General features: G+C 33.4%; 2 protein-coding genes across 3 annotated transcripts; both read left to right on the top strand.

The window, feature by feature from the left end:
* The first annotated feature begins 368 nt into the window (after positions 1-368).
* On the top strand, positions 369-5,772 carry LOC141697795 (putative GABA transporter 2). Of its 2 annotated transcripts, XR_012564850.1 has the most exons (9): positions 369-617; positions 1,743-1,823; positions 1,962-2,192; positions 3,364-3,461; positions 3,747-3,933; positions 4,243-4,373; positions 4,678-4,914; positions 5,183-5,657; positions 5,691-5,772. XR_012564850.1 is itself a non-coding variant. In XM_074502341.1 (8 exons), the coding sequence occupies exons 1-8, from the start codon at positions 584-586 to the stop codon at positions 5,570-5,572; spliced, it is 1,389 nt and encodes a 462-aa protein (XP_074358442.1). In that variant the 5' UTR covers positions 369-583; the 3' UTR covers positions 5,573-5,772. The 2 variants fall into 2 exon arrangements, 1 of the variants encoding a protein (XP_074358442.1); XM_074502341.1 differs by having other exon boundaries at positions 5,183-5,772.
* A 689-nt stretch (positions 5,773-6,461) lies between these two features.
* Positions 6,462-13,597, top strand: LOC141698532 (DNA (cytosine-5)-methyltransferase 1-like). Its single transcript, XM_074503238.1, has 21 exons — positions 6,462-6,750; positions 6,843-6,883; positions 6,968-7,061; positions 8,905-9,012; positions 9,139-9,258; positions 9,402-9,504; positions 9,631-9,800; positions 9,917-9,982; positions 10,069-10,320; positions 10,630-10,688; positions 10,788-10,854; positions 10,938-11,267; positions 11,389-11,457; positions 11,542-11,628; positions 11,721-11,808; positions 12,259-12,380; positions 12,477-12,581; positions 12,666-12,709; positions 12,798-12,867; positions 12,945-13,048; positions 13,232-13,597. The coding sequence occupies exons 1-21, from the start codon at positions 6,589-6,591 to the stop codon at positions 13,407-13,409; spliced, it is 2,439 nt and encodes an 812-aa protein (XP_074359339.1). The 5' UTR covers positions 6,462-6,588; the 3' UTR covers positions 13,410-13,597.

Raw genomic sequence — 13,597 nt, 5'->3', positions numbered from 1 at the left:
ATTTAAATTTTACAAGAAGTGACTGCATTTGAGTTTGTATGACTTATCGACTTAAAACTCAATTAGTAAAAACAAAATATTTAAATATGAATTATCTATATCTTTATTATTAATTTTAAATTATTATACAAAACACGACAAAAAACGTACACGAAATAATGAAGTTACACGAACACGAAACAAAACGAATTCTTAACAATTCGGGTGTGATTCAGGCATTCATGACACGAAATACGAAAATACACGACGCGAAAATATACGAAACGAACGAATTGTGAGCTCAGTTAAAAATCAAACAGATTTGTATTTCGAGACAGAGGAGTGATCGGTAACAAAAGAATAAGTTGAGGGAGTAATTAGTAACAAAAGAATAAGTTGAGGTGTATTAATTTTATTCCCAAATTTGATACGTACATAATAAGGTACATAATAAGGGGAGGATAATAGTCAAAGGTCCTCTATGATCCAAATGAAACTTCATTTCAAAAATAGATTTTCATAAACTCAAAACTCTCCGGCGACAAAGTGATAATCGCCGGCTGCAAAAGAAGAACAAAAGCTGCCGGAGATTTGATCGGAATTGATGGAATCTTCTCACTTGCTGATGACGTCTTCAGGTACATCACCGATTGTATAAGTGATAAGATGATAAGACTCTCCTTCATTTTTGGCATTTCTAATTATACATTTGTATTTTTGTGGTAATATCTTATTTTTGCTTAACCAATTTATTTGTTTTTAGTCAAACATAGTATCATATTTTCATTTTATTATAACCAAGTCAAAACAATATAAAATCAACCGTTGACCTAAATAATTGCATTTACTAATGCTTTTCCTGATTTTTATCTATATATTTTTGTCGAAATCGCACAAATCTCCTAAAAATGACACGATAAAATTAAGGGAATTTATCAAAAATACCATTTTTTATGAAAATATTTGCAAAGATACGGAACCCGGAACCTGACTGGATACTCGGTTCTTCCGTATTTTTGCAAATATTTTCTGTAACATGGGTATTTATGTAAAAATTCCTAAAATTAAGCGTATTTTGAAAAAATTAAATTTCGGAAAATTATTTGTAACGTACGCCGCTGGGAGAAACTAAAAATAAGCATTGGAAGCGTGAATTTCAATATAACAGCTGCGTCCAAAACTGATTTTTAAAAAAGTTATTGTAACAGACTTGTTGTTAACTACACGGAGTCATAATATTGTTCTCAATATTACATCATCATTAATTATTATCTTTATTTTTTATTATTCTCCACTCTCCATCCTATTCACATACATTATTATATTTATATTTAAATTAAATATATTGATTTTATAAATAAAGTTTCTTATATTATTGAGTAAATAAACGTACCCTGTTAACACTCTTTCTCACATGGAACACAAGCTTAGTTTGACATCTTTATTAATTAGAATAATTAACTATTAACCACTTTTGACATTAATTTAGATACTATTAGCATATGATTATTGATTAATACTATTCTTATAATAAATGCAATTATTAACCACTACTAAGATCTTGTTAAATCTCAGCAGTATCCACCAGATTGATATACTAATCAGGATTATTAGTTTTGTTATAGTAAAATCTATATAAGTTTATTTTTTTCGTGATCAGGCAGCTTACCATGGCACTGTAAATTCCCCTTTGAAATCTCTGTCTTTCGGTTTCGAGTTTGTGCATGTTTATATATACATCCAAAATTGTGTAACTATGGCAGATATCGTAGAGAATGGTTCTGTAGCTAAGGTCACTGCCCGGGATGATGATGCTGGTGCTGCTTTCGTGCTCGAATCCAAAGGTACTCCCTTGATTTTTTGTTTTCCGATTTTACTGTATTAATGTATCTTGTTTTTTATCGTTGTTACGTATAATTTTAACTTAATTGTGGTTGCAAATTGATATATGTTAATGTTGAAGTTTGAATTATGTTGATTAGGGGACTGGTATCATGCCGGATTTCACTTGACTACGGCGATAGTAGGACCGTCTATATTGGCATTGCCGTTTGCGTTTAGGGGAATGGGATGGGGACTTGGTTTCTTCTCGTTGACGGTGATGGGCGCTGTTACTTTCTACTCTTATTACCTTATGTCACTTGTGCTCGAGCACTGTGAGAAATCTGGTCATCGCCACATTCGTTTTCGGGAACTAGCTGCGGATATACTTGGTAATTTACTCTTGTATATAAACTGGTTTAAACTTGTACGAGATAATATACTGTATATATTGGCATTGTAATTGTAGTATTAACTGTTATGAATCCCGTTTAGGCATGTTTATAATGGCTGAATTAGGGTTTTTGTTGTAATTTCAACTTAAGGTGTCAAACATAGCTTTAGGCTTAATATAATGAATGACAAAAGTTATACTAGTTTTGTTTCAGTATCACGAGCAGCGGTAAAGGTGTATCCCCAATGATAAAAAGAACTTAAGTTCCCCATTACTCTAAAGAAGATGCTACAGTTTCTATTAACTTCATCCGAACACTTGCAAATTAGCTTCACCTACAAAAAAGTAAAAATGTGAGGGGAATGGTACCTGGTGGGGATTGCATTAATTATTATATTGACTATGAGTGCTTCTGGGTGGGTAGGTGGATGTGGAGCAGAGTACTTATCATATATATCAGCACTTAAGGCCTTGAAATGTCAGCCTTGTCATTCATCTTCTCAAAAGTTTACAACTTAATAAGCCTAATAATGAAACTATGAACTCTAATGCCCACCTTATCCACTCCACCAAAACTCTGAAGTTGGTTTTTAGTCCTACCTTAAGTTTATATTGTTTTTTCAGTACACTTGCTTTTGTTGGACAAGCTAATGAAAACCTAAGTAGATGCGATTTTCTATAACTCTGTGGACTTTGTAAATAGCGGAAACTTTATCAATCTGTCCCATGGTAAGAATATCTAAAATTCGGTTCAAAGAAAGAATATCTTACAAGTTAGTAACAGTAGATAATTTTTTTTCACCAGTTTTTAGTTTTTACTGGCCGATCTTTCTTTGAACTTGAAGTTATTTGTTGCATAACAAGAGTACTGCTTCTCTGTGGTAAAGTTATTTGGAACACATAAATCATTAAATTTTTTCTGTGGAAGAAAGGCAAATTAAACCGAATCTGCTATATTCTTTTAATTAAATTCTGATAGTTAGTTGTAGGAATGAGTTATTGAGATCCATCGACCACAATTGGGCTTGCAACTCACAATCTTTTCTTCTAGATTGAAGATTTTAAATTGATAATTGTAATTGCCAGCCCCTGTTTTGGGACTTTGGAGTGCTTATAGGACACATGGGTCAGATTCTAATGACTCGTGTCTTGAATTTACACTCTTGTAGGGTCTGGCTGGATGTTTTATTTTGTAATATTCATTCAAACAGCAATCAACACTGGCATATCGATTGGTTGTATTTTGCTTGCAGGAGATTGCCTTCAGGTATATGTATTAAAAGAGTTCAGAAGTTATGTTGTTAATTATGAATTAATATTAGAAACTTACAAAGAAATTAAACGCCCTTGCATCTAGAAGTATGAATTCTGATTAGCTTCAAAATGCAATAGCAAACATATAAGGTAGCATATATAAGGAAGAGGCATTGCTTTAATCGACAGTCTAGTTATATAAATCCCTCTCTTAGATGTATCTATATTCTTTAAGAAAATTATATTTTTTTATGCAATATCATTGATCTTGAATTGTGTCTTTCTTTCACTTCTCAAGATCATGTACAAGGAAATTCAACCCAATGGGACCTGGAAATTATACGAGTTTATAGCAATCGTGACAGTAGTCATGATATTTCTCTCTCAGATGCCAACTTTCCACTCTCTCAGGCACATTAATCTTGCTTCACTATTTCTCAGCTTGGGCTACACCTTCCTTGTCACTGGTGCTTGTATCTACGCAGGTAATTCATATATTGTATCATTATTATGTGCCTTTTAGCTGAATAGCTGGTATCCTTTATTATCTGCTCCAACTCAAATACTCAATAAGTAGTTTTTTAGAAGTGCATGCATCATGTTGTGTCTAATCATAGTAAGAATTTGCTATTGGAAGAATTTGTTAAGTTACTGTTAACTCCTTTTTCATATCTTATTAGTTATTGCAGCTCACGTGTCTCTAATTTAGCAGACAATGAATAGTTTTACATTGATATTTTTTTTAGAATTTCTTAATTGGTAGCATTATTAATTTAAGGACATATGTCTTGTAGGTACCTTAAAAGACGCTCCTCCGAGGGATTATTCGTTGGAAGATTCATCAGCTTCAAAAATTTTCAGCGCATTTACTTCAATCTCTATCATTGCTGCCATATTTGGAAATGGGATACTTCCTGAGATACAAGTAAATATTATATCCCTGTTAAAAATTTGATAAACTTATGTACAGCATTAAACCTCAGATCTACGATTTAGTGCCTTACCATTGGATTGAAAATGAGCGACGAAGAAATCTTCTAAATATTATAAAGCTTCTTTTTGTTAGTTCTCGTGAGGTTGTATGAACCTCAATTGCTTTTAAACATTTGAGGCATGTAGGTAGAACAATGAAGATGCGCAAGTTCATTTTTGCTGCTGCTACCCGTTTTTAATTCTCGCGAGGTTGTTTGTTTTTGATGGTCACAATGCCAAATTGTAAATATGTACAGGCAACTTTGGCTCCACCGGCCACTGGGAAGATGGTGAAAGGGCTAGTCATGTGCTACTCAGTAATATTCATTACTTTCTACGCCGCTGCAATTTCTGGGTACTGGGTATTTGGGAACAAAGCTAGTTCAAACATACTCAATAGCCTAATGCCAGATGAAGGGCCTGCACTAGCTCCAACATGGGTTTTAGGACTGGCTGTTATCTTTGTCCTTCTTCAACTCTTTGCCATTGCCTTGGTAAGCTTGTTTTCCTAGTACATAAACGTTCCAAACAGCAAACATGGTATCCTTGATCTCAGATGTTAAATATTCTCACTCGATTAAAATGTCTCTCACATTAATAGTTACCAAGAGTTTGATGGAATTGTTTTTTATTTTTGAATTTTGCACTTCTTCTTTCAGTAAAAACATAGCAGTGTCACAAACATAAGATGAGTTCACAATCAATAGCCACCGAAAGTAATATACGTTGCACCGCAGTAACAATGTTCACTCTATCTCCCAGATTTACTCTCAAGTGGCATACGAGATCATGGAAAAGAAATCAGCTGATGTGAAGCAAGGACTGTTCTCGAAAAGAAACCTAATTCCGAGGATTATTCTCCGATCACTCTATGTGATATTTTGCGGTTTTATTGCAGCAATGTTACCATTTTTCGGAGACATTAGTGCCGTAGTGGGAGCAATTGGTTTCATTCCTCTGGATTTTGTCCTCCCAATGCTTCTTTATAATTTGACTTACAAGCCCCCTCGATCATCGTACACCTACTGGGTCAACAACACTATTATGATAGTCTTTACATGCGTCGGACTCCTGGGATCATTCTCTTCGATAAGGAAACTGATCCATGACGCTAGCAAGTTTAAGCCTTTTTCTGACGATGTAGTTGACTGATCTCGTAAAACAGTATATATATTCTTTTCATGTATATCTACCGTCGAATGGCCAATATTGAAAAGGTAAAGCCAAGACTGAGAACCTTCAAACTGTAGGTAAAGCCAAGACTGAGAACCTTCAAACTGTTCAGTATGTTGTTATAGGGGGTTCAGGTGACAAATGTGTCGTATGCAACTGACTTTTCGTTTAAATTGTTCTATAGATGTTGCACCTTTTTTTTGCTAGTTGATAACACACGCACACGCCAGGTGACCTACCGTAGAGGTACAAGAACTCAACCACTGCACTAAACACTTCGTCAAAGATGTTGCACCTTTTTAATATATATATATATATATATATATATATATATATATATATATATATATACCAGAAAGCTTTCTCTCTTCACTTGAATGGATTCAGTAAATTCTTTAATGTGCATGTTTATGTTTATTCTTGTGTTTGTTTTTTATTAGATGTGTAATGGTCTTCGAAGTTTCTGTCTTTCTGTGTAAATAGTAAATACATTATTATGCTCGAATGGATAAATGGTCACTTTCTAAAACGGATCATGAATCCCCTGATCAGATGTACTCTCTCTCGAAAATGTCTAAAATTACCGATATAGTTCCCTATTTTATAAACGTCTAATATCAAAATCACCTAGATACATATTTTAAAAAATTCAGTATCACAAATTATCGAAAAAGTAACTCGTTGATTTCTTAAACCGATTATGTAACTCGTTTAATTTTTTAAAACCGACTCTGTGATGTTAAATCATGTGTAATCACAAATTGTTGAGAGAGGCAAACGAAGTAAAAACAGTGAAAAGTTGAAATTTTTTGAAATCAACGAAAACATCAAATTACCCGCCTTCATCAAAAATTTCAAATACAATTTAACTCCATTCACACACACACAGTACATGTCCTGCACATTAAACCCCTCTCCAAAACCCTCTGCACTCTCTCTCTCTCTCTCTCTCTCTCTCTCTCTCCCCAAAATACACAAATATCTGAAAATCAAGAATGGGTAGAGCCTCAAAAAGAAACTTACCCACTAAAATCTCACCCCCACCCTCTTCAAAAAAACCAAAACCCTCACAAGAAGATGAAGAATCTTGTTTTTCCGGCGACCCATTTCCGGCCGATGAAGCTCTCCGACGATGGCCTAATCGATATCACTTAAAAGTACGTCTACATATCACAAAAACCCATTTGTTTAAACCCCTTATTTTTCATTTAGTATCATAATTTTTTTACTGTCTTGTATTTTTTTACAGAGTAAAGTAAAAGATTCTGGGCAAGCTTGCAGTTCAAAAGGGTTAATGTTTAAATAATTTCTTTACATTTTTTTGTATTATTAATTTTTTGTTGTTTTGATTTTTCGATTTTTTTCGATTTATAGAAGTGAGTGTGAGGTTTTACAAGCAAGGTGTCACTATAAGCAAGCTATTGTTGATGGGGTTGTTTATGATCTTAACGATGATGCGTATATTCAGGTAAGTCATATTTATTCTCGTGTTTATAATTTTTTGAGAAATGAAAGTATATGCTATGCTATTATGCTTGTTTTATGTGTTTTAGGTTAGTAATTTTGTATGTTCTTGTTGCTCGTTTGTTTATCGTTGATATATAGTCCTGTTTGTTTGTGATATTTACGAGTTCTCTTGAATGATATTGGGAATTCAGTTTGTAACTAGCTGGATTAAGAGCGTGGAGGCGTGTGGAATATAGTTGTTTTGTTTGTCGGATGTACACATTATAATTATACATTAACTTAGTAACGATTATGTATAGTGCCTCTTTGTGTTTGTGAAATTTCTGATGATCTTAATAACAAGGATTTGATTAGATCTGCAAGTAGCTCGATTAAGAACAAGAAACTCAGTGCAATTCAGTTGCCCTAATTGTCTAATGTATCCATCTTAATTATACATTACCTTTGTAACAATAATGTATTGTGCCTCTTTCTGCTGTGACATTTCTGATGATCTTAATAACAAGGATTGAATTAAGTCTACAAGTAGGTCGATTAAGAAAAAGGAACTGTGTGTAATTCAGTTGCCCTATTGTCGAATGTACCAATTTTTAATTTTACTTAACTTTCATAATGATGATCTCCTGTACCTGTTTGTATTTGTGATTCTTTTAATGATTTTAAAAGAAGATTGTGTTAGACTCTCTTAAGTAGTTTTGATCATGAAGTGGATACTTGGGGTCAGCTGAAGGGGAATTATAAGATATTATATGATTGCGTAAAAAAATGTTTTGAATTGTAATTAATTGTTTTGGATAATTTGTTCATTATAGATTGATAGATAAAGATGTTTTAGCCCATCAGGTAAAAACTGCTTATGTTCATTTGGTAGTGATGTGCGTTTGAGTATCATTTTTAATAATAATTTCTTAATCTTCAGCTCAGTTAGAATTTTGTTTCGTATCAAGCAATTTGGCAATGTTTTGAATGCTATTTGTTTAATGTGTTTTAAGTTGGTAATTTGTATATTCATGTTACTTGTTTGTTTATTGTTGATCTATATTCCTGTTTTTGTTTGTGATATTTTACGAGTTTTCTTGAATGATATTGAGAATGAAGTTTTTTAACTAGCTTGATTAAGAGCATGCAGGTGTATGGAATTTAGTTGCCTTCTGTGTTGGTTGTACACATTTTTGTTATACATCACTTTTTAATGTGTGGTATCTCTTTGTGTTTATGATATTTTCGATGATGTTAAGAAGAGGTATTGAAATAAGTCTGCAATTAGCTAGATTAAGAACATTCAGTTTGTAATTCAGTTTCCCAAATTGTCGAATGCATCATTTTTATAATGATGACTAGTACCTATTTGTGTATGTAAAATTTTGGATGACCTTAAACAAGGTTTGTGTTAGACTCTCTTAAGATAGTTTTGATCACTTAAGTGGATATTTGGGGTCAGCTGAAGGGGAATTATAAGAAATTTTATGATTGTGGAGAAAAATGTTTTGAATGACCTAATAGTAGCACACAATTAAAATTTCTTAAAATCTTTCAAGATGATTTGATCTGGAGGTGGATGATCTTTTTCCATTATAGAATAGATAGAAAGAGAATTTAGACCATTAGGTAAAGAACTGTTTACATTTCTTCGTTAGTAATATGCGATTGAGTACCATCTTTCCGATAAATTTCTTGATCTTCAGCGCAGTCAGATTTTTTGTCTGCAGCAAGCAATTTGGCAATGTTAAAAGTTTAGAATAGTAGTTTATTGTCATTATCTGGCCTGTTTGTATCGAGTAATCATTTGTACATTTGATTAAATTGTGAATTTATATTTTTTCCTTATCTTTTCTGAATGTCAGGGTGAAGAAGGTAAACCCAATTATATTGGGAAGATTGTAGAGTTCTTTGAAACCACCAAAAAGGAGTTCTACTTTACAGCTCAGTGGTTTTTTAGATCTGAAGACACAGTAAGACTATTCATACAACATAAGAATTCTATGTTTATCAAAGCCACATATATATAGCATTACTTCTTTTCTTAATACAGAATGCTTTCTTTTATTATTAACCACCTGTCTTGTGTTGATGTGCAGATGATGAAGAATAAGTCTTACCTTATTCACGGAAAAAGAGTATTTTTCTCTGATGCTAAAGATGACAATCCATTGGATAGCATAGTACAAAAAGTGAATATTGTCCAGCTTCCTTCGGATGTATGAATCATAAACATAGTTATACCTTTAAATTTTATGTTAATTTTTTTTGTAACATTAAGCTTATTGCATTATTTTGCTAAAATAATTGTAGTTACTTGTATATTATTAATTTCTGTTGCAAACATTTTTTCATGCATCAGTTTGACCCAGCACAGAAGGAAGAGTTGATATCATCTGCTGATCTGTACTGTGACATGGGATATTCAGAGCAGTTATTTACATTTAACAGAATAAATGCAGCAGGTTTGGTACCTGCTCAAGTGTTCTAAATATATTATGGTGAAAATTTACCAATACTAATATACTACTATGATCTATCACAAATATATGTTACACCTATATTTGTGTATGGTTGTTTTTAATGGTCAGGAATTTCAAAGGTCGGAACTGATACGTCATCACCAGTTACAAGTGAAATTTGCATGGCTAGTAAAGCTCAAGAGTCAAGGAAGACAGTGTTGGATCTTTACTCAGGTTGTGGTGCAATGTCTACAGGACTGTGCTTAGGTGCACAACTGTCTGGACAGAGACTTGTTAGTGTGAGTTAAAAGTGGTCATATCTACTCATTTTCACTAAATTAAACTATCATGTAGACATTCATAAAAACTCAGTATTCTGATTGTTGCTTTTTTTTAACTGGCTTAAATTACATAGAGATGGGCCGTTGATATAAATACTTATGCATGTGAAAGTTTAAGGAAAAATCATCCTGAGACAAAGGTATCAAGCTTTTTTGTTACTTCGGCACTTTTTCCTCTTATTAAATCAGTCCTCTTTTAACTTTTAAGTTTAAAACTATTGAACAGGTGAGAAATGAAGCAGCAGAAAACTTTTTGTGCTTACTGAAGGAATGGCAAAAGCTATGTATTGAGTTTGGAGTCCTGGGGTCAAAACAAAATGAAGATGAGGCTTCTGAAACTATCAGCTCAGAAAGTAACAACGATGAAGATAATTCTAAGGACTCCTCAGTTTCCACTGGTGAATTTGAAGTGCAAAAGCTGCTAGATGTATGTTATGGAGATCCAAATAAGGTCCAGAAACCAGGATTACATTTTAAGGTACTTTTGAAATGATCCATGAGCGTAAAGATTTTGAAATAACTGATTTAATCAACCTTTCACAAAATAAATATTGTTCCCTTGCTAATTGAAAATTTGTTGTATACCTATTAGACATAATTTAGTCTGTCTTTAAAATTTTTGATCGGTATTATTATTACATTGTGGTTTTCTTTTCGTGCATTTGTTGCGACATGTATGATTGTTACAGATATAGAAGGGTTCAATTTACTATTACAGTTCTTTTTCATCTTCCACTTGAATGTTGTGCTAATTTCTTTATTTCACCTATTTATTATTAACAATCAGGTCCGCTGGAAGGGCTATGGGCCTAGTGATGACACATGGGAGCCAATGGATGGTTTAGGGTATCATATTTGATGGCTTGTAAACTGTTAATTAATCTCATGCATGCCTCTAAAATCTGCATCCAAATATTAAATCATGTTTTTTTATTATAATAATAGTAACTGTGAAGAATGTATAAAGGAATTTGTAACTTCAGGGTACAAGTCAAGGATACTTCCTCTACCAGTAAGATTATTGTCTTGCTTTTAATTCTTGTATGTCGTTTCTCTCCATTTCCAATGTAATTGTTCTAACATTATATTTTTTAGGGTGACGTCGACCTTGTATGTGGAGGCCCACCCTGTCAGGGTGTAAGTGGTTTTAATCGGTTTAGAAACCGGGAGGATCCTTTAGAGGATGAAAAGAACAAACAACTCATCGTGTATATGGACATTGTGGAATTCCTAAAGCCAAGATACTTGTTAATGGAGAACGTGGTGGATCTTGTTAAGCTTGCTAAAGGAGCTTTAGCTTGCTATGCAATGGCACGTTTAGTTTCCATGAACTATCAATGTCGTTTGGGGATTATGGCTGCTGGTTCATACGGCGTTCCTCAATGCCGAATGAGGATTTTTTTGTGGGGTGCTGATATAAGGGAGGCAAGTTTTTTATTGAATTCTTCTGTTGCAATAGTGTTAACTTTTTGCATTTTTGGATTTCTATAGATTTAGAACTCGTTCATATAATACTGAGTTAATGTTATAAACATCCATATTACAGAATTTACCTCAGTTTCCTTTGCCTACACACAAGGTTGCTGGGGAAGGCATCACACCGAATGAATTTAAGGTATCTATGACATTTGTTGTGAAGTTAAATCTTAACTTTGAATAAATCATCTGTGTATAATATATTTTGGCATTTCACAAATAGGAAATAATTGTTGGTAGAGATAATGAGCTACCATGCGAGTTGGAAAGAAGCAACTTTCTTGGGGATGCCATCTCAGATTTGCCAAAGGTGCATCTCTTATTTAGTATTATTCAAATTGTTAGTTCGGTCAGGTTAATTGATGAAACTCTGTAAGTTCTTTCTTGTTGGATTATTTTCAGGTCACGAATGATGAAGACCGCGATGCAAGAGAGTATGGCACTGCTCGTTGTACTAATTTTCAGAAGTTTCTAAGATTAGAAAAGCAAGGTGCATTTACATTCTTTATTGGTTCATTTTTGTGAAATCCTGAAATGCATTTCCAAGTACGTGAAATGTGAGAGCCCTTTATCTAGTATGTGTGTGTGTAATTATATAAAAAGAGACGGTCATATTAAACAAAGTCCAAACCTATATTTACATCTCACAGGCAGGATTATATTAGTTCTTTACAATAATAGTTCTCTAACTCTTTGTAGCCGTAGCCATAATAGTTTTAACTTTTGAGAGAGGCCAGAAGGTACTAAAATCTCAAAGTTGCTGATTCAACTTCCATATATAGAGCTAAACTAAGATTCAGACAATGCTCCCGACAAAAAAAAGATTCAGACGATGATACATCTCAGGCTGATTTTATGAATAAAACATTACAGATTTCTTTGTCGTATGGTTTGCCAAACAATTAACGTTTAAAGCACTAATTATTTTTTTTATCCACAGACTTGTTTGGTTTTAATGTTGCTGGGAAAAATGGTTCTCAGAAACGAATGCTATATGACCACATACCTCTTCACCTGAATGACGATGACTATAGAAGAGTATGCCTGATTCCCAAGAAAAAGGTATTTTTCATGACATTTTGGATTTTTAGTAAAGAAATACTGTACCTGAATTCAAAATAAATATCCTTTAATTAAACTTCTTGTGTTGCATACTAGGGAGCAAACTTCAGAAATTTGCCTGGGGTTTTAGTTGGCAAAAATAAGAAAGTAGAATGGGATCCCTCAATCCCTCGACAGTATCTCCCTTCTGGAAATCCCGTGGTAGATTATTTTACCACAACTACATCTTTATTTTGCTACTGGTTTCTCTATCTGATAACTAATTACCTATTCATCTGAATTAAGGTACCCGATTATGCTATGACGTTTCGAGACGGAAGATCAAAGAAGTATGTCCATGTGGTTCTTTCAGTCAGCTATACTTCATATTTCAAAATTTATTTTGCAGATATTTTTATCTTAACTAATAAAATGCAGGCCTTTTGCTCGATTGGCTATGGATGAAATTGTTTCAACTGTTGTTGCAAGGGCTCAACCTCATAATCGGGTAATATTCTAATTCTTTAAAACAATTTTAATCATGATAAAATTTTGATCACTTACCTAATATCATCAATGTTGTAGGCTATGCTTCATCCTAATCAAGATAGAGTTTTAACTATTCGCGAGAATGCAAGACTGCAAGGATTTCCTGACTGCTACAAATTCTATGGCCCAGTCAAAGAGCGGTAATTTTATTCATCATTCTATTTCTTTTGTTATTTATTGTCTTCGATGATAATTTAAATGTGGTTGATTGTATATCCCAACCCTTTTAGAGTTTTATTGTCCAAACCATGTTTTCTAATTCTGCATTCCATGGAGCTGAATTTGAGCATGCAGTTGTATGTTTATGGTTCGTTGTGTTTCAGGTACACACAGATTGGTAATGCGGTTGCATTTTCTGTATCAATCGCCATGGGATATACTTTAGGCCAAGCAATGGAAGGAGTTGACAGCAGCCAACCTTTGAAACTACCATTCAAGTTTCCGGAATGTCTTGGGCTGATATCAGCTTTAAACAAGAAGAAATTAGAGGAATCTGATTAGATATATCAGACATGTATAACCTCTACCCCTCATCTTTATGGCATTTTTGACACCAGTACATTTATGTTCTCTGAATGTGAGGCCATATGAAATTATGAATCCTACCATTAATTTGAGTTCCTGGTATTGAAGGAAACTGGCAGTTGCATTATTACTTGTGAAACAGGAGTTCAATTGTTGTTTTGAGA

This window comes from Apium graveolens, chromosome 11, assembly GCF_009905375.1.
Source record: "Apium graveolens cultivar Ventura chromosome 11, ASM990537v1, whole genome shotgun sequence".
In the NCBI taxonomy this organism is placed as follows: Eukaryota; Viridiplantae; Streptophyta; class Magnoliopsida; order Apiales; family Apiaceae; genus Apium; species Apium graveolens.
The sequence above is the reverse complement of the archived record's forward strand: the minus strand, read 5'-3'. Positions and strand labels throughout refer to the sequence as shown.